The sequence below is a fragment of the Ipomoea triloba genome, chromosome 10 (genome assembly GCF_003576645.1).
Source record: "Ipomoea triloba cultivar NCNSP0323 chromosome 10, ASM357664v1".
In the NCBI taxonomy this organism is placed as follows: domain Eukaryota; kingdom Viridiplantae; phylum Streptophyta; class Magnoliopsida; order Solanales; family Convolvulaceae; genus Ipomoea; species Ipomoea triloba.
The window spans coordinates 5250141-5272964 of NC_044925.1; the positions used below are offsets into that span (position 1 = coordinate 5250141).

Sequence of the window (22824 nt, forward strand, 5' to 3'; positions counted from 1 at the left end):
CAAAAAAAAAAAAAAAAAAAAAAAAACTAAAAGTAAATGTATATAGGGTAAAAAGTAGAATTAACTCTTTATTTCATTCACATTTAAAATATTTTGAGTAAAAATCATGGGTTTGAATCATAAATATAAAAATTATTGTTGCATTCTTTATTGCATATTATATTTATTTAACGTATTAATCTTATATACTGTCAATTAATCAAATATATCACGTAATTAATTAACCCGAAAAGAAAAAGTTGACTTTTCTATATTAAATGTTCACTTAAGGACTAAATATTGGTGGAAAGCCAAAACGAGTGGTTTTATGCTGGCAATTGTCTGTTGCTTATTTGTTGTTTAATTTCTTGCGTACTGGTATGCAGCAAGAACTTAGATTATGCAATTCATATGTAGGCAGCTTATAGGTTGAAAAAACGTGAACATTGGCGCGAATTAAGGCTCTAAATATCGTCTATTAGTTTTATAATTGTCCTAATCAGCCATCTTTTGAAGTTGCAAGTGTTTAGCTTATAATATCTACTAATCTACTAATCTTCTATTAATCTACTTGTAAGTCCACAAATGATGCATATTTTATTTTTTTGGCTAAATTTGTCAAAACTTAGGTTATATTTAATTTAGTATGTTTTGAACCGTATTTTCAGTCTGGGTTTCTTTAAGCATCACGGTTTGTTGCCTCGATCTACTTCAGCTACATTCTGAAACTGAGTCAGTACTAACAGCGAATTTGCCTAACAGATTGCTGGTTATTTGGACAAGTTTTTAGGCTGTTTTTGAATGAATGATCAGTATTTTTTTATGGGGAATTGACAACATTAGTGCAGACAAATTTGTTAAACAAATTTGGCTATTTAAAGGATGGTTTTTCGAAGCTCACAACTCACGAATTTAAAAGGGTTATTCTAAAGTTGATTACTATATGTTCTAAATTGGTGAAATCTTCTCAAGGTTTATTTATGAATTATAGTTGGCGTGTTGAAGTTTGAAGGTTGAAGTGGCATGCACAAACCATTCCAACATTGATGTTTTGGAAGATTATGTTGTTGTATTTTGGCTAAGGATTCCTTGTGTATCTGATTGTCTCATATCAAACCCCTGTAATCTTGGTAATTATTTAGTGGATTAGACTGCCGTGAGTTGCCCCGCAGACGTAGGGGTTTTAGCTCCGAACTGCGTAACCAATTGTTGTGTTCCTGGTTCTATTTTCTTTACTTGTCTTTTTAATTTGTGCTTTTTTTTTTGAAAAATAAACTTAATTAAAGATAATAAGTTAATTTGGTTTTAAAACTAAGTAGAATTATAAGGATTATCTTGCATTCAAGATTCATGATTCTTTTTCAATTGGTATCAGAGTACGCGAACGTACTTAATTTATTAGTCTAACCGATCTGGTTGTATCATGTTTCTTGAACACAAGTTTTCAACGTTTTTCCCTCTATTTCTATTTTTGTTACTTTGTGTTATCTAGGGATGGCAATGTGTCCCGTCCCCGTCGGGGACGGGGATGGGGAAGTTTTGCGGGGATCGGGGACGGGGACGGGGAATTTTTAGAAGTCCCCGGTGGGGACGAGGACGGGGACGGGGATACCCCTCCCCGCCCCGTCCCCGAATTAAATAAAAAAAAATAAATAAATAAATATATATATATATATATATATATATATATATATATATATATATATATTATTAGTTAAGTTCAGTGTTTAAAGTTACAACCCTAGGTCCCTAGCGCTGCGCAGCCCAACTCCCCAACCTTCTCTGCGTCTTGCACTCTTGGCGTCTTCGTCTCTGCGTCTTCACCGTCTTGTCGTCTTCGTCTCCACCAGACCACCGGTCGACGGAGCCCTCCATCGGTCGACGGCGAAGCCGCCTCCATCGGTCGACGGCGAAGCCGCCTCCATCGGTCGACGGCATCGACGGCCAAGCTGCCTCCACCGGACGACCGGCCGCCTCCTCCATCGCAGCCCAACGTCCCAGTGATCAGCCGCCTCCACCCCAAGCCGCCTCCACCGCTCGACGGCCCAGCCTCCTCCATCGCAGATTCGTAGCCCAGCGTCCAATGACCAGTCGGCGGTCGCAGCCCAACGTCCAATGACCGGGGATGGGGATTCTCCGTCCCCGCCAAATTCCCCGCGGGGACGGGGATTGGGAATTTTTCCCCTTCCCCGCCGGGGACGGAGACGAGGACGGGGACAGGGTCGGGGTGGCGGGGACGGGGACGGGGACACCCCTCCCCGCCCCCGCCCCGCCCCGTTGCCATCCCTAGTGCTATCTCATTGGATGTTAAGTGTTTTAGGATGGACAGACATAGACCTCCTCCGGAATTAACAAGTGATAATTATGCTTATTGGAAAGCACGTATCAAAATTCACTTTAGAGCTTAAGGTGAACGTATTTGGAGATCCGTGCTAACTGGATGGGCACATCCTTCCAATGCTGGAGAGACTCCAGATGATCCTCAAGTGCTCAAACCCGAAATAGAGTGGAATGAAGCTGAAATGACTGCAGCCGACTATATAATAATAAAGCTCTTGACATTATTTTCTCTCTAATGCACGAAAGTCAATTTACTTTAGTGACAGGTTGCGACTCAGAAAAAACTACATGGAAAATTCTAGAAATTACCTACGAAGGCACTAAATCTGTCAGACAATCAAAACTTCAATTAATTCAATATGCCTTTGAGGAACTTCGGATGAATGAAGATGAGAACATTGTAAGCTTTAATGAACGGGTTCTAGAACTTGCAAATCGAGCTGTTGTGCTTGGTGAACCCTTTTCTCACCAAAAGCTTATCAAGAAAATTCTAAGATCTTTGCCACAACGCTTTAGAATGAAGGTAACATAGTTGCCCAATTAATGGGAAATCTCAAAACCTACGAAATGGAGATTCTCACTGATCACACCAAAAAGTAGAAGAACGTTGCATTTAATGCTAAAGCATAGGATACAACATCTGATCCAGACGAGTCAGGTGATGATCTAGTTGTGTTATTCACTAAACATTTTTCTACGTTTTTGAAACAGGTTAAACAGAAGAACAACTCTCAAAATGGTAAGTTTCAAAATCAGAAAGGATCAAGCTCGAACACATCTAAAAATGCATCAAAGTCATGAACTTCAAACTACAAAACCTCTACTTCACGATCATTTCAATCAAATGACAAAGTGATTTGCAAAGGCATTCGGTGTTATGAATGTGAAGGGTATGACCATGTTCAGGCTTAATGTCCCACATACCTGAGAAGGAAGAAATCCATGTCAACCTTGACCTGGAGTGACGATGAACCTGAGTCAGAAGCTACTAGATCATATTCAGAGGAAATTTATGGGAATTTCGTAGCCTTCACTTCCATAACTGATGCTGGTCCAGAATTTGAAGAAGTTCTAACTTAGAAGGCGATGAATACAATTACTACTCCAGAAAACACCTTTAACGTCGGTTTTTTAGCACTTTTAACGTCGGTTAAAAAGCGAGACCGATCTGACAGATGTTGTGTATAAATGATACGACGTCGGTTGTAAAAACCGAAGCCGTATGTCTTTTTTAATTTTTAAAATTAATAAGCGACGTCAGTTATTAAGGAAAACCGACGTCGTTTATTTAAATAAAAAAAAAAAGGATACGACGTCGGTTTTTAAGGAAAATCGACGTCGTATCCTATATTAAAAAAAATTAAACGACATCGATTTTACTTAAAAACCAATGTCGTTTAGTATTTAAAAAAAATAAAATACATACGGCATCGGTTATACTAAATAATCGACGCCGTATGTGGTTTTTTTTTTTAAAATAATACTAAACTTAGTATTATTATTTTTTTTAATAATTAAGTATATTTTACGAATCCGCCTAAAACCTGTGTAGTAATTTTTACAATTCACACATCAAGTTCCAGAACCTGTGCATCAAATTAACATTCATAATCTCACAATTAATCAAACTAATAAATTTCTTAATTAATCAAACTAATAAACATCACAACTAATCAAACTAATAAATTCTACAATAACTAATAAGACATTAAAACTACAATTATTAACAACAAGTATTTAACATAAATCTCACAATTCATTAAATTAAAGAAGTAATTCAAGTCATTCATCAATAAAATATTGGCACCATTTGTCTCTAACTTCATCAATATCTTTTTGATTTTAAGGAAGTCTTCATTGTCTCTCCAAAAGCTACAAATTTTAAAAGAGATAAAAAAAAATTAATAAGTTAGTATTTTAAAAAATATGAAGGAGAAAGATACTTTATTAAATTACTTGCCTTATTCATTCTCTTGTATATATGCTCCCACTAAAATGATTTCCAAAATAAATTTCATCACATAATATCCGCATTCAGTACCTCCTCTTTGTATGGAACACTACATTTGAAATAAATAATATAATTAAGATTTTATTAATAAAAAAGAATAAGATATATGTACTTACCAGACATGTAATCCATTTTAGTTGACGACTTGCTTTTTTTTTCCACATATTATGCTTGTTGCCTTCAAAGACCTATTAATATAAGACATATATAAAACATACATAAATGCTTGACATCACTATCTACTATACTAATAAGAGCCAAAGAGAGTTAGGCCTAAAATGGGTAGAAAAAATGGCGGTCAAATTATTTAATTAAATGGATGGTTCAGATGAATTATTTAATCAAATAGATGGTTAAGATAATTCAGATTAATATTATTAATAGAGATTACCTAATTTAATCTTATTTTTATGATTATCCGTTAAGTTTTCCGTTAAATATTCTCTTCTCCGTTAATATTCCGTTAACTTTTAACTTACCCATTAATTTCTATAAGAAAGGTCTTAGGTTCGAACCTCATTTCAATCAAATTTGACATAATTAAGTTTCTCACTCTATTTTACTCTTATTAAATTAAAAAAAATTAGTAGCTACAATAAAAAATGATACATATGTATTTCTTTAATTTAGAATTATGTGCCTACAATACCTTTATTTGAAAAAAATTATTCATTATCAAAAAATTAAATTAAATAAGAGAAATAATTTCTTTAGTTATATTGTCTTTATTTTCTCTCATGCAAATATTCTTTACATTCAAATTTATCAATTGATATTCATTACATTGTCCATTATCTTATTTTTACAATATCTTGTAATTAAATATCAAAGTTATAGTACAAAATAATGTTATATATTTATTTACCAAGTATTTTATTAATACTATGAATTTTTTTAAAAATAATTTGAAGCTAATTATATTAACTACTTGGAATTGGTTGACAAAGAGAGTACTCAAATAACCCAACAAATTGAAGCGGAATCACTCTATTTTACTCTTATTGAATTAAATAAATAGTTACACCAAAAAATGATACATATGTATTTCTTTAATGCCATGAAAAAATAAAAAAGAATAGTTTTAAAACAATCATATTAACTACTTGGGAGATTTGTTGACAATGAAAGTACTCAAATAACCCATTACCCAGCAAATTGAAACCAGAAACTATCTTTTAATATCTTTGGAATACATAATATTTTAAATTTTCAAATTTTTATTAATTTATTTAATCTTTTTTCTTAAACTAGAGATTTCTTTATCCACAATAACTCATTCAAAAATAATAATTGAACCAAATGAACCCCAAGCAAAACACCTAAAGGAAAGCTCATAGCTCATATATCATAACCTCATTGCATGACGTTGTCATCTATGCTATCAACAATAACCGAATTGCAAATAACACACTACCAACAAAAAGAAAGAGAACAAATAGTAAAGATGAAGACAATGACAATGTTACTCAAAAGAGAATTAAGAACACTTAGAAAAATTCAAACTAAAAGTAGTATTTATTTAGACTATCATTTTTAGACCAAATATTTAGACTATCGATTTTACAAGGTTGCAAACATTTATTTTAGTAATAATTATAATGAATTTTCTATATTATCTTTGATTCATATACTTTGAGTTAGATATTTAAATAAAAAAAATTCAACATTCAATTACCCATGTATAAACTTCTCCTATATAATCTTGCATTGATATACTTTCAAATATTTATTTAAATATAAACATTGGGCATTAACCCATTTGCGCAATGCGCGTATAAAAATAGTATTAATAATAAGTATTAATTATATTTATAAATTAAATACGTTTCAATTATATCTTTAATATCCTCACGTGGCTGCTGATCAATGAAATCAAACCAATAGATTTCATGTAATTTAGGACAAATCGCAATCAACATCCAATGCTCCCTACAAATAAGAATTTTATTAGTTTATAGTATATTATATATAAGGTATTGTATTTAAAACATAATCAAATGCTTACTCGAGAACATATGGGGCTAAGTAGCAATATTTCTTCACAACATGTTAGATGTTGTAGCCACATTGCTTTCACCATGCCATATCCATTTTGTATAAGATGGATTAATCCCATAACAGATTAGATCATCATATATGTCTTTCTCACATAATCTTTTCTGATTACAACACTTCTTACAAGGACAAAGGAACCTTTCATTACTACCCGGAAGGTTATTCTTTGCAAAGTTAATAAATTTTTTAACTCCATCTTCGTATTCCTGACTAATTCGAGAAACATTCATCCAACTTTTATCCATCACAAGACAATCTAAAATAATATTAATCCTAATTTAACATAAGTTAACACTAATTCAACAAACAAAAATAATTTAAACATAGACCACGGTGTGGCTAATCACCGGATGCAGAATATAAAGTCAAAGCATAAATAAACATAGACCATGGTGTGGCTAATCACCGGATGCAGAATATAAAGTCAAAGCATAAATAAACATATACCACGGTGTGGCTAATCACCGGATGTAGAATATAAAGTCAAAGCATAAATAAACATAGACCACAGTGTGGCTAATCACCAGATGCAGAATATAAAGCCAAAGCATAAATAAAAATAAGAAAAAATCTTACCTCACCACAGTTGTCCACGTCAATAAACAAATCCCGAATCTAACTAATTACCTAGAAGCTTTATTTGTAAATTAATATAGTAAATTGATATTATTTTATAACAATACTATTCTAAACAATCTCAAAATAATTTACAATTCAATAAAATACTAAAATACCATAAATTCAACAATAATATTTAAACTACTATGATGCTTAAATATCTCAATAATTCCTAAAACTTAAACAACATTAACAATAATTCCTAAATTTCAAAGTATATTAACATTAATTCTTAAAACATGAAATAAATTAACAATAATTCCTAAAATATATTATAGTTCTTAAATTTGAAATATATTAATCTATAAATAATTCAAAATATATTATAAATAATTATAAAGTACACAATAATTTCTTAAAATTCAAAATTATTAATTTATAAAGTCTAAAATACATAATAATTCCTAAAATTCGAAATATATTATAAATAATTCCTAAAATACACAATAATTGTGCGGAAAAACTAAAGCAAACAAATAGCAAATGAGTCAAAGTATTGTTTATCCAGTTCGATACAAATGTATTTATATCTGGAGAATTATCGTTGGTGAGTACAATCCACTATCTCAGCAGCAATTCGTACAGATGGCAAGAGAACACCTTCTTAACCCAATGTGTGATATACCCCACACGGTATAACCCAATCTGATGAAGCTGTAGAGAATTGTCAAGGCTGGAGATCCGTAATTCAGCAGTCCAAAAGTCCCTTTTGGAGATCTACATTGTCGTTGTCCGTCTTGCTAACTCGCCCACCACTGCACTATAGTTGTATGGGTTTCGGTCCAAGAAATAAAGAATTTGTAGAGTTTCTTCTCAAGTTTTTTCTTAAACTTCAATTCAAATCATCAACAGTATCTTGAGAAGATTTGTCATAGTATTTCTTTCGTAATTTATAGAGAAAGAAATTCTTAGATATTCAAATCTCTTAAAGTTGTTGATATCGCTCCCTTTCCTTTGACATATATAATACTCTGATCTTGTAAGACAAGTAATCCCATGATATGATTTGTAGAAAAGATTACTATCTTAACCTTGAGGTAATAAAGAGAGATAGTGATATTCTTGTAAAGTAACCTCATGTTGTGTGACTGCTCTGCCAGCTGGGATAGATAATGCGGTGTAGTTCCCAACAGCTAGTTCAGAAGAAGCTGACGTAGATTATGTTCAACAAGATCTTCAATCAGCATATTAACTAGCACTAGACTTAACCTATCTATTTGCTACAATAATTTGTCATTTACAAAATTGAGGTTTACAAGACTAAACACTAACAACAAGGGGTTTTATCCGGAAAAGCTATGTCAAATCACAATCTTATAAGGTAGGCAATTATCAAAATGGCAAGTTGGGAACGCTTAAAACTAAAGAGCAACTGCGTATAAACCTAATTATCTTCTCCTTTTTCGAAATGTATTGAATTCTTGAAAGACTTGCATTTTATGCGCCCCATACTTATAACTAATAAGCATTTCAAATTCCCACTACATTGTAGTGCATGTCATCACCATATTGCTGGGATCAATAACATTAGACTTGCTAAGGATCTTGTGGTCCAGTGGTACCAAGTTCCTCCCTTATGTAGGAGATGGGGAGATTGTGAGTTCGATGCGTTGTTTCACATAATGACTTTGTGAGAATATTTGTCAACTGGTGCTCGGTACTTATATATACCAATTTGATACTCTTCTCCCTTACACGATCTTGAATCAAATTGTGTGTAATATTAATATGTTTGGTCCATGAATGCGGAACAGGATTCTCCGTTATAGCAATAGCACTTATGTATTATCACACAAGATGTTGATTTCTTTTGCTTCTACTCCATAATACATGAGCTGCTACTTCTTGCAAAGTACTTGTTCACAACATTTTCTGAGGGCTATATATACTCAGCTTTGCCCATTGAAGTTGCAATGAATCGGAGTTCTGCTTCTTGTTGAACCATGAGACTAACCTTCCTATTAGGAATCGGCAAGTCCCTAAAGTGCATGTTTTTCCTAACAATCTTGCGATGTGCAAAGTCTGCATCATAATAACCAATTAGATCAAAACCTTCTTTCTTACCATACCATAAACCAACGTCTTAGGTGCTTTTGATGTATCATTCAGATAATCTTCTTGGTTACATGTATATGACTTTCCTTGTATTAATACAAAACACTACATTTTTATTTGTGCTTTTAAAAGTATTTTATTTGTTTATTCTTTTAAAGAATATTTATTATTTATTAAACGTAATTGTTATATAATTAATCAATTATTATTATATTATTATTATTATTTATTTATTTATTATTATTATTATTATAAATATACATATCCTTACAAGTTTAATTTTTTTACATATTAATAGCTAATAGTAAACAACTAATTAATATAATTCACCCGTAATTATTATTAATACAATATGTTAATCACTAATTGCTAATTGTCAAATAAGGTAAAAGATTACAAATGCAAGGATTGCACCCTTAACAGTCCAAACATAGGCTGGCTAGTGATCCACCTACCCTTCATACAATAGACTAAAGTTTAGTCACAATTTAAGCTTATTAAATAATGAAGAGGTTCAACTTTTTAAAATTCAGTAATACTTTTATATCTATTAAAAATTATTATAAAAATTCAATTAGAGAATGTATAAAGTTAAATTTGAGTTTCTGATAACATTTTAATTTTGTTGAATTCAAAATAAATAAAATATAACTTGATCTGATAGCTTATCATAAAGAACTTATCAAAAGAAACATGGTCCACAAATAAAATAGAATAAGTAAATAAAAACCTAAACTGTTTAATTCATATGTTGTTGACTAAAGTAGGTCTTAGCTTGTTTGAGACCGTCTCATATATTTGTAATATTTTTTCATTAGAATTTATTTGTTTGGTTCTATTTCCCTATTTTATCCAAAAAACCATCAATTTACTAATTCAAAAATCAATATGTACAAAGTCAACAAACTTTAATCAAGTCTTGTTAATTACTTATTAACAAGACTTGATTCGCTGTCAAACCCGTAGGCAAGTCAACAGACTCAGAAAGTTGGTTACTATTCATTGGTCAATCTAACTCTTATTTTCTTTGAGTATCTTTTAAACATGTTTTATACTTTTCAAACTTAGCATTTTGTGTTTATACTAAAAGCTAAATAAAATATTACAAACTTTTATTTATAAATAACTTTAATCAAGTCTTGTTAATTAAATCAGGAAAAAATATTACATTTTAATTTAAAAAATTTATACATATAAGTGAGACTATGTTACAAATGACCCATTCTTCCATGGAAGAAAGAGAAATGGGTTACTTCAGCTTGCGACTAAACTAATTAATAATTTCATGTATAGTGTTCAGACATTGGATGACCTGCCCCATTTAATATTGCTTTCGGATAACCTCTAGCAGAAGAAGCAAACTAACCTGTATTAATAAAATATTACGGTTTAGGTAGCAACTAGCAACCAATATCACTATATGTCTTTGCTTGTATAAAGGCTACTGAATAGAAAGCTAGCACCGAGCAAAATAACGACGCGCCCTTTTTTATGTACTGAAAATTAAATTTGACGAAAATGTTTTCGACAAATCTTTTGCGACGAAAATGCTGCACGTCTTTTTCTTTGCTTCTAGGAACCATCGTCGTTTTAGGGTTTAGCTCTTCGCAGTTTTTCGTAGCATTGGCATCAGCAGGCTCTAAGGTGGAGTATATCCCAGGGTTTCAACATGAAGGCCCTCTTCCATTTGAACTCGAAACCGGGTACAACTTGTATTTTACCAATATACTTCATTATATATCTAATCTAATCTAACAAATAATGAAAGTTGATACCATTCATTTATGTACGTTTTCTTTGTTATTTTTTCATACATTATACTATAAAAGTTGTATGATAAATATTTTAGATAAAAATACCATTATCGATAGTTATAACTTACCTTATCTTTTTCTATTATTGTTACTATGCACATGCATCCACCATATCTTTTTTTATATATATATATTCTTCGATGGTAATAATATATGTAGATATTATATATTTGAATACTATAATAAATAAATTTGATTTCGTTTAATTTTTAATTACTAAGGATTGTTATTTATTTCCTAAAATATAAATATCAAATTTATAAAATTGGTTTACATTATAATAATAATAATAATAATAATAATAATAATTATTATTATTATTATTATTATTATTATTATTATTATTATACAATAATATAAATATCTAAAATTTAAATTTAAAAAAAAAACTTATAAGAGTAAACCAATGTTATTACTCATGATCTATATGTATATCCATGCTTATTGTGCGTTGTACATTTCTACATAAATATTACATTATCATTTTTATTAGAAAAAATTATCTTACACGGTTAAACTTTCATTATTATATATATATTAAATATTAAATGATATGATAATTATATTTAATAACTTACCATACCTGAAATTCTTCCTTTAATAATTATTAATCACAATTATTATCCAAATTATCTACAATATTTTTATATAATATGAATTCTACAACTATGAGTTTTTTAAAAAAAAATTATATACTATTATTTTTTAAAAAAATCAATATAACTATGATTTTATTTAACATTCAGTATTAATATTGGACAACTACTTTTGGACATCGCGCATAGAAAATACTAGTGTGTGTGTACACATACATATAGGATTAAGATCAAATAAGAACAGGCACACCAGAGAAAACTAAGAACCAATTAGAGCAATCCATTTGGAAAGATCTAACTTATCATAAGCAATTTTAAAAAAAAAAAATGCGATGTCATTGTTGTAAATAACTCAAACTTTGAATTCCAAGTAATAACATTATAGAGTGCATTTAATAACATTATAGAGTGCAACAATAGAAAGTATATTTGACCATTAAAATGCAAGTGATAACACGTACCATTGAATGCACATAATAACAATATATATATATATATATATATATATATATATATATATATATATACACTTACAATTAAATAAGACAACATCTTCTCATAAGACTGTGAGACAGAACGTGAAAGTACACAGACTACTATGTGAATGCACACAGTATAGAGTATGTGCACTTAGCCCAACATGACTTACATGAGTGCACACGGTTTAGTGTGTGTATATTTATAAAGTAGACTGTGTGCATTAACGTTGTCTCACACTCTCATGAGAAGATGTTGTCTCATATGAAGTCAACTATATATATATATATATATATATATATATATATATATATATATATATATAACATTTATAATTATTGTGAGCTCAACATGTTTTTGTGTCTATAATTAGATATGTCGGTGTTGGAAAATCGGAGGACGTGCAACTTTTTTACTATTTTGTAAAATCAGAATCAAATCCTAGTATTGATCCTATTGTGCTTTGGATTTCTGGTGGCCCTGGCTGCTCTTCTTTCTTTGCATTGGCAGAAGAATTAGGTGAGCATTTAAAATAATTTTCAATGAGAGCAATTTTAAGTGAAGTGCCTTTATAACCCTTGATTTTTAGGAAATTTAATTTTGTTTAGTTAGTAGTACCATTGGATATATTATTCTTTGATACATTTTATTACAATTTCTTTTTTAAATAAGAAATTAGTGCGAATTTGTTGTTACCTCACATTTTTTTCATTGTCATTTAAATCCAATTAATATAACCTAATTAATTAATTGTATGCACAGGACCACTCACATTTGATGTTCCGAAGAACAATTTGACATTGCCTACACTGTCACTGAATCCTTATTCATGGACAAAGGTACTTTATTTTGCAGTTTTATATAACATTATTGATAAATTTTATAGTTAATTTCAGTTGGGTAGCTAATATATAACGTGCACAAAATTATTACAAGGTTGCAAGTTTTATCTACCTTGACTTACCGGTTGGAACTGGATTTTCGTATGCTAAAAGTTTCAAAAACTATACTTCGAATAGCATAGAAACAAGTTATCATGCAGCTGAATTTCTTCGTAAGGTAAGCAATTTTCATCAATTTTCATTGTGACCCACGTAATTTGAAAATTGCATTATATTACTTCATTAATATACTTGAATTATTATATAGTGGTTAGCAGATCATTTTGAATATCAATCCAATTCATTTTATGTTGGCGGGGACTCATTTTCTGGTATGACTGTTCCAACGGTTGTTCAAGCAATATCATATGGTAAGTCATTAAGAAATATTCCTTTTAAGCCATTGTGGTTCATAAAAGCAATAAAGCATAATAAGTTAAAAGTGTTTGAAATAAAACAAGCAAAAAATTGTGTGTTTCAATATATTCATCCCATGGGCTATCCAACATTACAAAATGTTAAATATACCACCAGAATTTGTGTAAGATTGTTTCGATAGAACTCAAATGTATAATACACTTTAATGATAATGTAATATTTCTTTGGTAGTCTATAAACTAGCATTACTTGTTTTTTGAAATGTATGAATAAATTGAAATACTTTTCAGTAAAATGTATGAATATTTGTCAACAAAAAAAAAAAGTATTATATATTTTTTTTATAAATATTACATATTTAATATTTGTCTCACGTAAGAAAATTTCACCCAAAACTAACTATAAATACAATGGATTTTCATTAACAATTTAAATTATTAGTTGGTGTAAAGCATATGTTGGAAATATATATTAGCTAGGAAAAGTGACAAAGTAGAATTTAAGAGTACATATAATGTAACTCTGTAGGCTAACTACTAGCATTTTGAGTGGTTATTTTGTAGTACTTATGTAGTACAAATATATGCATGGTTGAATTTCAATTTTCACCTCTCCATATAACGTTTGGAAATGTGTGAATTATGATCAGTTTTAAGAATTAATTATAATTAGTTCCAATTTAAATTTTGAAAATTAACTTTGTAACAGCAACTGTTATTTCTAGAATTCATAGTCTTTTTTGAGACTGTTATTTCTAGAATTCATAGTCTGTTATAGGGGTTTACAATATTATTTTAAATCAAATTTAAATGCCATGCTAGTACTAATATGTTCATCTTCTCCTATAAATAGCATGGTATTGAGAAAATGCTTTACAAACACCAACAAAATACTGAAACTCTTTTGCTATGGAACCTTGTCTCTCTATTCTCTAAAAACTTATGCTCACCCTTTCCAAAAACTTCAATTGTTCTCTCGTGTTCTAGTTTGTCGGTAACAATATAATTTGAGTGCTAAACTGTACTATATTGTTCTAAGAATATTTTATTCTGAGAAACTTACGTTGCAATGTTCCTAGTATATTTGAGAGATAGTAAAAAAGTTTTTAAGGATACTATGAGTGTCATGCGACTCATATTTTGTTTCTCTTGATAGTCTCTCTGGTTTTGCTGATTGTGCTTATTTATTATAATTTTTAACAGCATATGCTTCAATAGTTGCTCTCTTGTTAATGACAGGGATTGAAGCAAGATTAAAGCCACTCGTTAATCTTAAGGTTGGTAAAAATTTCAATGCACGAATATGTTCCATTTCAAACATATATGTAACTTTTCTTGCAAGTTACGTTACATTAGGGTTACTTAATTGGCAATGGGTTCACGTTTCGAATGGACCACCTCGATTATCTTCTTCGATCAGCTCGTGGATTTGGTATTATTCCAGATGAACTTTATCAGGTAATTGTTTATGATTGTTTTTCAGAAAAATTTTACCATGCTTAAAAAATATCGTGACTATTACTATAAACAAAATATAAGGGACAATAACATTTTTGGTAAATAAAATAATAGTCATTTATAAAAATATCACGATTCATTTTTGCGATAGACATTTTATTGGTATTGTAAAGTTTTTCTAAAGGTATGTATAAGTTTTTAATATTAGATACTAAAAATAGTAAAGAATATAAGAGTTAATTCTACCTGGGGTCCTTTGTTTTTTGTGGTAATTTTAAATTTAGTCTCAGACTATCGATGTTGCCATTTAATATCCTAGACTATTATTTTATGGACACTTAGCTTTTAGTCCTTCTCATTACTTTTCTTAGTTTTATTAAGGGTATTTTTGTATTTTTTATATTTTTCTTTTGTTATTTTTTCGATTTCAAACGGTTTAATTGGTTTAGGACTTTAGGTAATCTCTTATTTTTAGTAACCATATTTTCAACCGGTTTTTTTTAGTAAAGTCCTAAACCAATTAAACCGGTTAAAGCTGAAAAAAAATAACAAAAGAAAAATATGAAGAGACAAAAATTCCCTTACTAAAAATTAAAAAAAAAAAAAAAAAAAAAAAAAAAAAAAAAAAGGTCATGAGAGTGACTAAAAGCGCCCAAAATTGGGTGTTAAATTGCAAAAACGATAGTCTAGATTAAATTTAGAATTGCCACCAAAGATAAGAGAGTTTTGGTGAAATTAACTAAGAATATAATATATTTTGCAATTTAATAAAATTAAAGTAATTGATTTAATTTTATTAAATTGTAAAATGTATAACATTTCTAACTAATTTTAGTATTTGATATTTTTATAATTTGATATGAAAAGGAGTTCCTAACTTTATACACATGAATACATTAATTGCAATCTAATGACTTAATTACATTCATGAGCAGTCAATAGAGGAATGTGGTGGAGGAACCGCCCCGGACATGAATTACGGTCTGATTTGTCAGTTCAAAGTCGGGATATTCCTAGTGGTCAGTAATAATTCTCATCTTACGTGTTTATACACACACACACATATAAGTAAGAATCTGCACTCATGAAAGAAGTAAGAATCAATTTTACCTATTCATGTGTGAAGAATAATAATTCTAAACGAAAGGAAGAAGTGAAAAATGTGGTCCCAGCTCAGTAAATAATTCAAACTTTAAAATATATTGCGTGCAATTGTAACGCACACAAAATAAAATTATAAAGTTCATTCGACGTAGATGTATACTCAATATCAACGACACTAAAAGCGTATCAAATGTTATGTAAAGTGCACTAAACTCGTAAATATCACTAGAGGCACTTTATAATATTGCTCAATACACTATAAAATGTTATTAATTACATTTAAACTTTGAGATATATAAGAGCCATAGATCATCCCCCAATTCTCTTCTAAGCGTATGTTCTCTCTATCTCCCCTTTTCAGGCTCATTTTGAAATTTGATTTGCATCCCTCTTCTCTGTGCACAAGAGATAGCCTCTAAGTTATACAATTCAAACTCCTTCTAGAAGGGTATTATATATATAGTGGTGTAAACCCACTTCCCTTCCCAATGTGGAGCAAAAGACTTCTTCTAAGTCTTCCCAACTCCATTTTCCAACTTTAATAGGTTTACTTTGAGAATCAATTTTTCATTCACCCATTATATTTGTTTTAAGCATACAATATATATAGATCTCTTTGTCTCATTACGAAGAACATGAATCCACTTTGACCCGACCCAAACCTGTAGTAAACCCCACATATATTTGTACTACAAAATAACCACTTAAAATTGTCATTTTAGCTAAAAATTTCAATAATCCTCCACATGAATGAAAATTGATTTTCGGGATTGAAAAATGACACGCCTGTGTTCAGCGGTCGATCCCTACATAGGATAGGTAAGTGTTACCCTTTGAACCCTTCCTTATGAAAATATATTTACTCTACTAGCTCTCCGGTATAACGCGATGACTTTGAACAGTACTACCGTTTGTATAGACGATGATATATCCTACATAGGAACCTTTCAACCTTTGTTATGTTCTCATGGGTGTGCCAGTTTTGGCCATGGGTCATCGTTCCTAATTCTGCAAGAGTTTCTAAAGAACTGAGCCCAGTCAATTCTCTTTTGAAGAAGCCTATTTTCTCTCTCACATAAGTGATTCTTTTTCAATATCCAGCATACTCACTTATGTCAACCAACATTCGAATCATTAAAGCATCACTACATCAATGTGCTAACCTCGTGTGGGAGTTACTATTCTAACGAGGAATGGTTGGGAATTTGAGACCCCAGAGTGACATACTTCGATTCATAATTTAGTTTTCCCATTGAACCTAGGTGCCAGCTAAGCTGGGTATCCACTATAGAACTTTTATTCCAAGGGCTATTGTCATATTCATTGTTTCAACTTCTCTAGCAACTATTTGCTTACCGTTAGGTTAGCGTCCACTACATTATCCTTTGACATTACGTGGTCAATAGAGATAACACCAATTGTGAGAAGTTGTTTAAATGGTATTATGTCTATGATGTATAAGTCTAGACTTACAACTGTATGTGTAACTTTCTACCCTTCCGATTCTGGCCTGACTACTGCAATGCACAAAATCGAAGGTACAAGTTTTTCCCAGTTTGAAATATCCTTGTAAAAATGGCTAGCCATTCAGCCTCTTCATGACACTTGTCTAAGGCTATCAGCTTAATTAGATTCCATCGTGGATTTAGTTATCATAGATTGTTTTGAGAATTTCTACAAAATGATTGCACCTGCTAACGTGAACACAGTCACTTGTGGACTTAGAGTCCTTAATATTCGAATCAAGTTAGCATTGCTATACAACAGGATATATATATATATGTGTGTGTGTGCGCGTGCGTGCGTGCGTGTGTGTGTGTGTGTGGAGAGAGAGAGATGTTTTAGTTGAAAATATACTTTAATGTAAAAAGTAAGAACTGAGATGATCCATCAATCTTAGTATTTCAACAATTGAGGGTTGCTAAAAAACAAGGGGAAAATGTGGATTTTTTTCTTATAAATATTGAAAACTTTCAAATTTTTCATAATTATAAAATTCACCTCGTGTTGCTTTAATAACACCTTTAACCTTTGATGAACGATTGAGATTAGTACTTACCTTTTACAAGAGGATGTCCTATTCTCATTTGATTCTACCCTTGTGTGTGTGTGTGGGGGGGGNGAGGGGGTTAAAATTATAGCAATCTCCTCATGTAAAATGTGAGGATGGATACCATTCCCATCAGGGTTCATCAGTTGTTGATGGAATGATGGGTTTAGTAAAAAAATATACATGAGGTAAATTTTATAATTATTATAAACTTTCAAGTTTGCAATATTTATAAAATTAATCCCGACGGTTTATTCTTTATTTTACTGTAACCCTTGATCTACCCGGCCAAATGGATGGATCAGAAAAGTCCTTATTTTTATTATATGTATGTATGTATGTATGTATATATTTGCATTCAAATGAGAACAGTTTCTTAGATGAGAACGTACGAACAAGCATAAGTGCATTAGTGCATACAATTTATTTCAGAGTCTCCACCGTAATGTATACCTATATATGTTTCCTTGTCTTGATGGGGCATGCCTTGTAATGTGCAGTTGAGTGATATCAATTTTGGGCAAAATTTTTTAGAGACAAATTGTTATCTGCAAGAAGAAAATGGTGTCTCATCTGAACAAAGCTCTGTTGCTAAGAGGTTCCGTGGGTTCGCTGTGCGTGCCCTCGATCGTTATTTCGTATGCAATGTAAGATATTCTCTTTTAAACTTATTAATAAAACCATTACTACATATTCAATAAAGAAAAATGATTATTTTCATTCCTATGTAATTTGTAGTTTTAATTCCGATGTTCGAATTAAATGTACCGTAAGCTTCCACTTATTTAATTGTCTAAAAAGATGTGCATTTTTAACTCCATACATTCTTTCTAACTGTAGATTGGAGTTTTTTTCTAAAGAAAAAATTAATGTTCATAATTATTATATGAATTGGCAATAATGACATTCTCATAACATGCAATATATTAGGGTCCAAAGGTCTCATCTCGGTGGGCTAATGATGGTAGCGTTCAAGAGGCCCTCCATGTTCGGAAGGTAATTATTTTTTAAATTGTGCTAGAGATTCTGTTTATTTTATTGCATAACTTCTCGAACGTTAAATCCTCAACCCTAAGGACCCTCCATGCCATCATTGCATAACTTTTCACACGTGTGCATAGAAAAATAATAAAATATAAACTATTTTATTTTTTGTGCGGAAAGAATTCTTTTTTCTTTTTTGTGTTTTAGAAACATAAAAGACTCGGTTACTTCAAGAAATTGTTATATGTTTTTTTGTTTTTTAGTTTTCCAGTTTTCATTCTCTATTTTTTATTTTTCTTTTTCGTTTAGAAAACTTGTTTACTAACACTCATTTTTTAAAATTTATTTTTTAGACTAACGTTTTAAAATTAATGCAAGTTTATTTCAAGTCATTTTTAGACCTTATATTTAAAATGTTTCTGAAAATATTTGGTATATATGTATATAACATAACTAAAAAGATGTTATGTTATGTTATGCTAGTCCAATTCATATGAGAACCACTCCCTATGTGACAACTTGTGGTATAATTCAGGTTGTCCATTAGACAATATCTTATAACTAATATTTAATTAATGTTTTTTAACCTTTTTTTTCTTAATTTAAGTGGTGGGTATGGGTATAATTTTGTTCAATTTTTTTCTTGCATGGAGTTTTCAAATACGTTATGCTACTTGATTTTAGCCATTTTTAGGCCATTTTAAGGATTTTTCCGGTCGTTTTACTTTGTTCTTCGTTTCTTTTTTTTTTTTTTTTTTTTTTTTNTTTTTTTTTTTTTTTTTTTTTTTTTTTTTTTTTTGCGTCGGTGGTGAGTGCTCAACATGACTTCATGTTTGTCCTCATTTTTTTTTGCGGTTCTTTAGAGTATTTGTTTGATTACGTTTGTTGATAAATATGTGAGTTTAGGAGGGGGTTGCATCGTCGGTTATTGAGTTGTGCATTGAGCGCTAGGTGTAGTACATCATAGGACTGCACGTTGTGTATTGGTTAGGTATTACTGCTGGTGTGAGGTTATGCATCGTAGGATTATACTATATAGCTTTATGCACTCCTAGAGTAAAAGTTGTGCATTGCTAGTAGTAAATGTGTGGATTCTGTTGGGCAATGTTGTGCATTCTGTGTTAGCATGATGATGGTCAATTTTTGTGCATTGCAATTGTGATTGTGGCTTGTAGTTGTAGTATTTGTGCGTCGGCATTATAGTACCAGTGCATCGCTATTGTAGTTGTGATGCATTATGGTGTTAGTTATGGTGCATTATACTATCATTAGGGTTTTTTGTAATGGAGCTAGTTTTTTTTTTTTTTTTTTTTTTGACTTAGGGTGTGGGTGTTTGTTTTCATCAATATTGTTAGAGAAGAAACAAGTTTAAAAATTATATTGTGTAATGAATGTTTTCCTTTCTTTTACCCAATTGGTTGTTTCTTGAAAGACTAATTTGCCTTTTGAAAAATATTCTTTACTATTTTATTCTCCTATTTTCCTTAATCTAAGCATATTTGTTTGTTAAATCATAGTTGTTCATTCTTTGTTTTTAATGGTTCAGATTATACCACAAATTCTCACCTAGGAAGTGGTTTTCATGGTGCACATATGAGAACCAATCCTCTTCCCATGAATATGGGAGAACTAATCATGACCTTTGATCTTGGTGTTTTGGACGGTGGTGATTTGATCTTATTTTATTGTGTATTTATTTAGATCTTATTTTATTGTGTATTTATTTATGTGGGGGTGGTTTAATAATTTTTAAGTGCATTTAAAAGCTTTTTTTTTTTTGAGAGTTTTATTTTTAAAAGCTTTTAGTTATTATTTTTAGGAGTTATGCATGATTGTAGGAGTAGTAGTTTTGGTATATGGAATTCTTCCACCTTTATGTGTATATTCCATTTTATTCTGTGGTTGTTGAGGTTGTGGACATGGGTGTGTCGTTTTTTTGTTAGGGGTTTGGGATTCCGTGGTTGTGTGCAGTCGTGTTGTTCGTTATGTGCATATCAGTGTCATGCGTTGGGTGTTGTTTGTTATGTGCAGTTGTTTGGTCCGTTGTGTACATGCATTCTAGGGAGTTTTTGCCACTTGCGATGTAGTGTGGACGAGTAGTTTGTGTTTCTTATGTATCGTGTGTGCATTTGTTTGGTGCATTGTGTGCATTATAAGTAAGCTTTCAATTTTTTTTTCCGTGTATATTAATCCAGTGTTCTCTTTTCTTTTTATTCTTTAAAATTTTTCTGGTGAGAGTGTAGTGTTTGGCGACGGGGTGGGGTTGGGCGTGTGGTTGGTGAGGAATGTCGGGTTGTTACTACATAGTGCACATTTGTTTGATTTGGTGTGTGCATTGCTACTAATTAACATTTTTAACATTTAAAAATAATACTAACATTTATAGTTGTGTTGAAAATTAAGATTGAACGTAAAAAAATAAGTTTATAAAGAATAATGTTTTTAACTAGCCAATATAATTATATTCATACACATACTGCAAAGATGGCATGGTTAATTAGTGTGTGACATAGCAATGATGACACTGATAATTTTTATTTTGTAATATGACGATAAAAAATAAAAATACATAAATGATATCTAACAAGACATGTATAATGCAAACTAAATTTTCCATATGAAAAAGAAATTAAATTAAAATCAAGTTTAAAAGTACCCTAAGATTTTACGCAATCTTAGAAAGTTATATTGTAACCCAAGTCTACAAAATGGACTGCCCTTCAATTTTGGACACAGGGAACTATTGAAGAGTGGGAGCAGTGCAGAGAAGATTTGCCATATCACAAAACTGTATTTGACAGCCGACCATATCATGCAATTCTTAGCCAGAAAGGTTATAGATCTCTCATATACAAGTAAGATATAATACAAGTAGAATTAATTTATTTTTAAATTTTATGGTTATGTCTCTCTTTAGTTTGAGAGTGCGGTAAAATTAAAACCTTTGCAAGGATGATAGTGAATTTGAAACAATTGGATTGCTCCAATTGCATCATTGTCCCTCGATCCTTACCATTTTCAGTTGCAATTTTCGTGGGGTGAGCATTATATAATTTCAATTACTTTCTCAAACACACCTTAAGAAATATTTTTCGACCTTAAGATAGTGGTTTAAGTTTCACATGAAGTAATGTTGTCTAGTGTGTTATTAATTCTTTCTAAATGAGAATATTTAATTATTAGTTATTTAAAGAAAAATATTATGATGCATATATTAGCAATAGCTTAATTACCCACTACTATAAATAAATAAAAATGTTAAGTCTTTTTTGTAAATAATTATTATTGTTTTATTTACAAAATTGTAACTTCATTTCTATTTATAGAAGTAAGTATGATACATTTTGTAATTATATAATTTTCTTTATTTAAATATGATTAATTAATTCGGATATTATGCTTCAATTGTTGTACTTATCATACAAAAAATTAAATAAAATCTCACAAGCATAACAAGCATTTGCAACATATCTTCAATATATTTATTTACTACTAAGTATTTGTTTCAAGGATTGTTTTCTAACTAATCTAAAATAAAAGATGATATGTATTTCAGTGGAGATGGTGATTTGTATGTGCCCTCACTTTCTGCTGAAGCATGGACAAAAGCAATGAAATATCCTATCATCGATGATTGGCGACCTTGGTTTATAAACAATCAAGTTGTTGGGTAAGTTATAAAAGCCTATCATAGATTTATAATATATGAATTATGAAGTATAAGAAAAGCTTATTCAAGTTAAATCGTTCCATTGTCCTATAGTTATACAAGAACTTTCTCCAACAACATGACATATGCCAAAATCAAGGTGATAATTTACTCCTAGTATTTTGTTTACTAGCTAAAAATATATATGCTTATGTATAACTCGTAGTTCATATTTGTAACAGGGATCAGCACACATTGCTCCAACGGTCACGCCACTTGAATGCTTAGTCATGTTTAAAAGATGGATATCTTATGAAAAACTTTAAAATTTGTACAAGGATAGTGAAATCTATGTTAAACATATGTACGTTATAAA

The 22824-nt window shown here is 30.5% G+C and overlaps 1 protein-coding gene across 2 annotated transcripts; it reads left to right on the forward strand.

Annotated features, from left to right (window-relative positions):
* The first annotated feature begins 10528 nt into the window (after window positions 1-10528).
* On the forward strand, window positions 10529-22824 carry LOC116031556 (serine carboxypeptidase-like 7). 2 transcript variants are annotated; one of them, XM_031273791.1, is made up of 14 exons: window positions 10529-10761; window positions 12319-12464; window positions 12708-12784; window positions 12882-13004; window positions 13095-13197; window positions 14443-14480; window positions 14560-14661; window positions 15597-15680; window positions 18316-18462; window positions 18746-18811; window positions 21536-21654; window positions 22356-22469; window positions 22563-22608; window positions 22691-22824. In XM_031273791.1, exons 1-14 carry the CDS (start codon window positions 10577-10579, stop codon window positions 22772-22774), a joined length of 1434 nt encoding a protein of 477 aa, XP_031129651.1. In that variant the 5' UTR covers window positions 10529-10576; the 3' UTR covers window positions 22775-22824. The 2 variants fall into 2 exon arrangements, with proteins under 2 accessions (XP_031129651.1, XP_031129652.1); XM_031273792.1 differs by lacking the exon at window positions 15597-15680.

Excerpts from the sequence above, each read along its gene's own strand:
- LOC116031556 (XM_031273791.1), top strand. The coding sequence starts at position 10,577 with ATGTTTTCGACAAATCTTTTGCGACGAAAATGCTGCACGTCTTTTTCT. Across the intron at positions 10,762-12,318 it reads CCATTTGAACTCGAAACCGG|ATATGTCGGTGTTGGAAAAT; the intron begins GTACAACTTGTA and ends GTCTATAATTAG. Across the intron at positions 14,481-14,559 it reads AGCCACTCGTTAATCTTAAG|GGTTACTTAATTGGCAATGG; the intron begins GTTGGTAAAAAT and ends ACGTTACATTAG.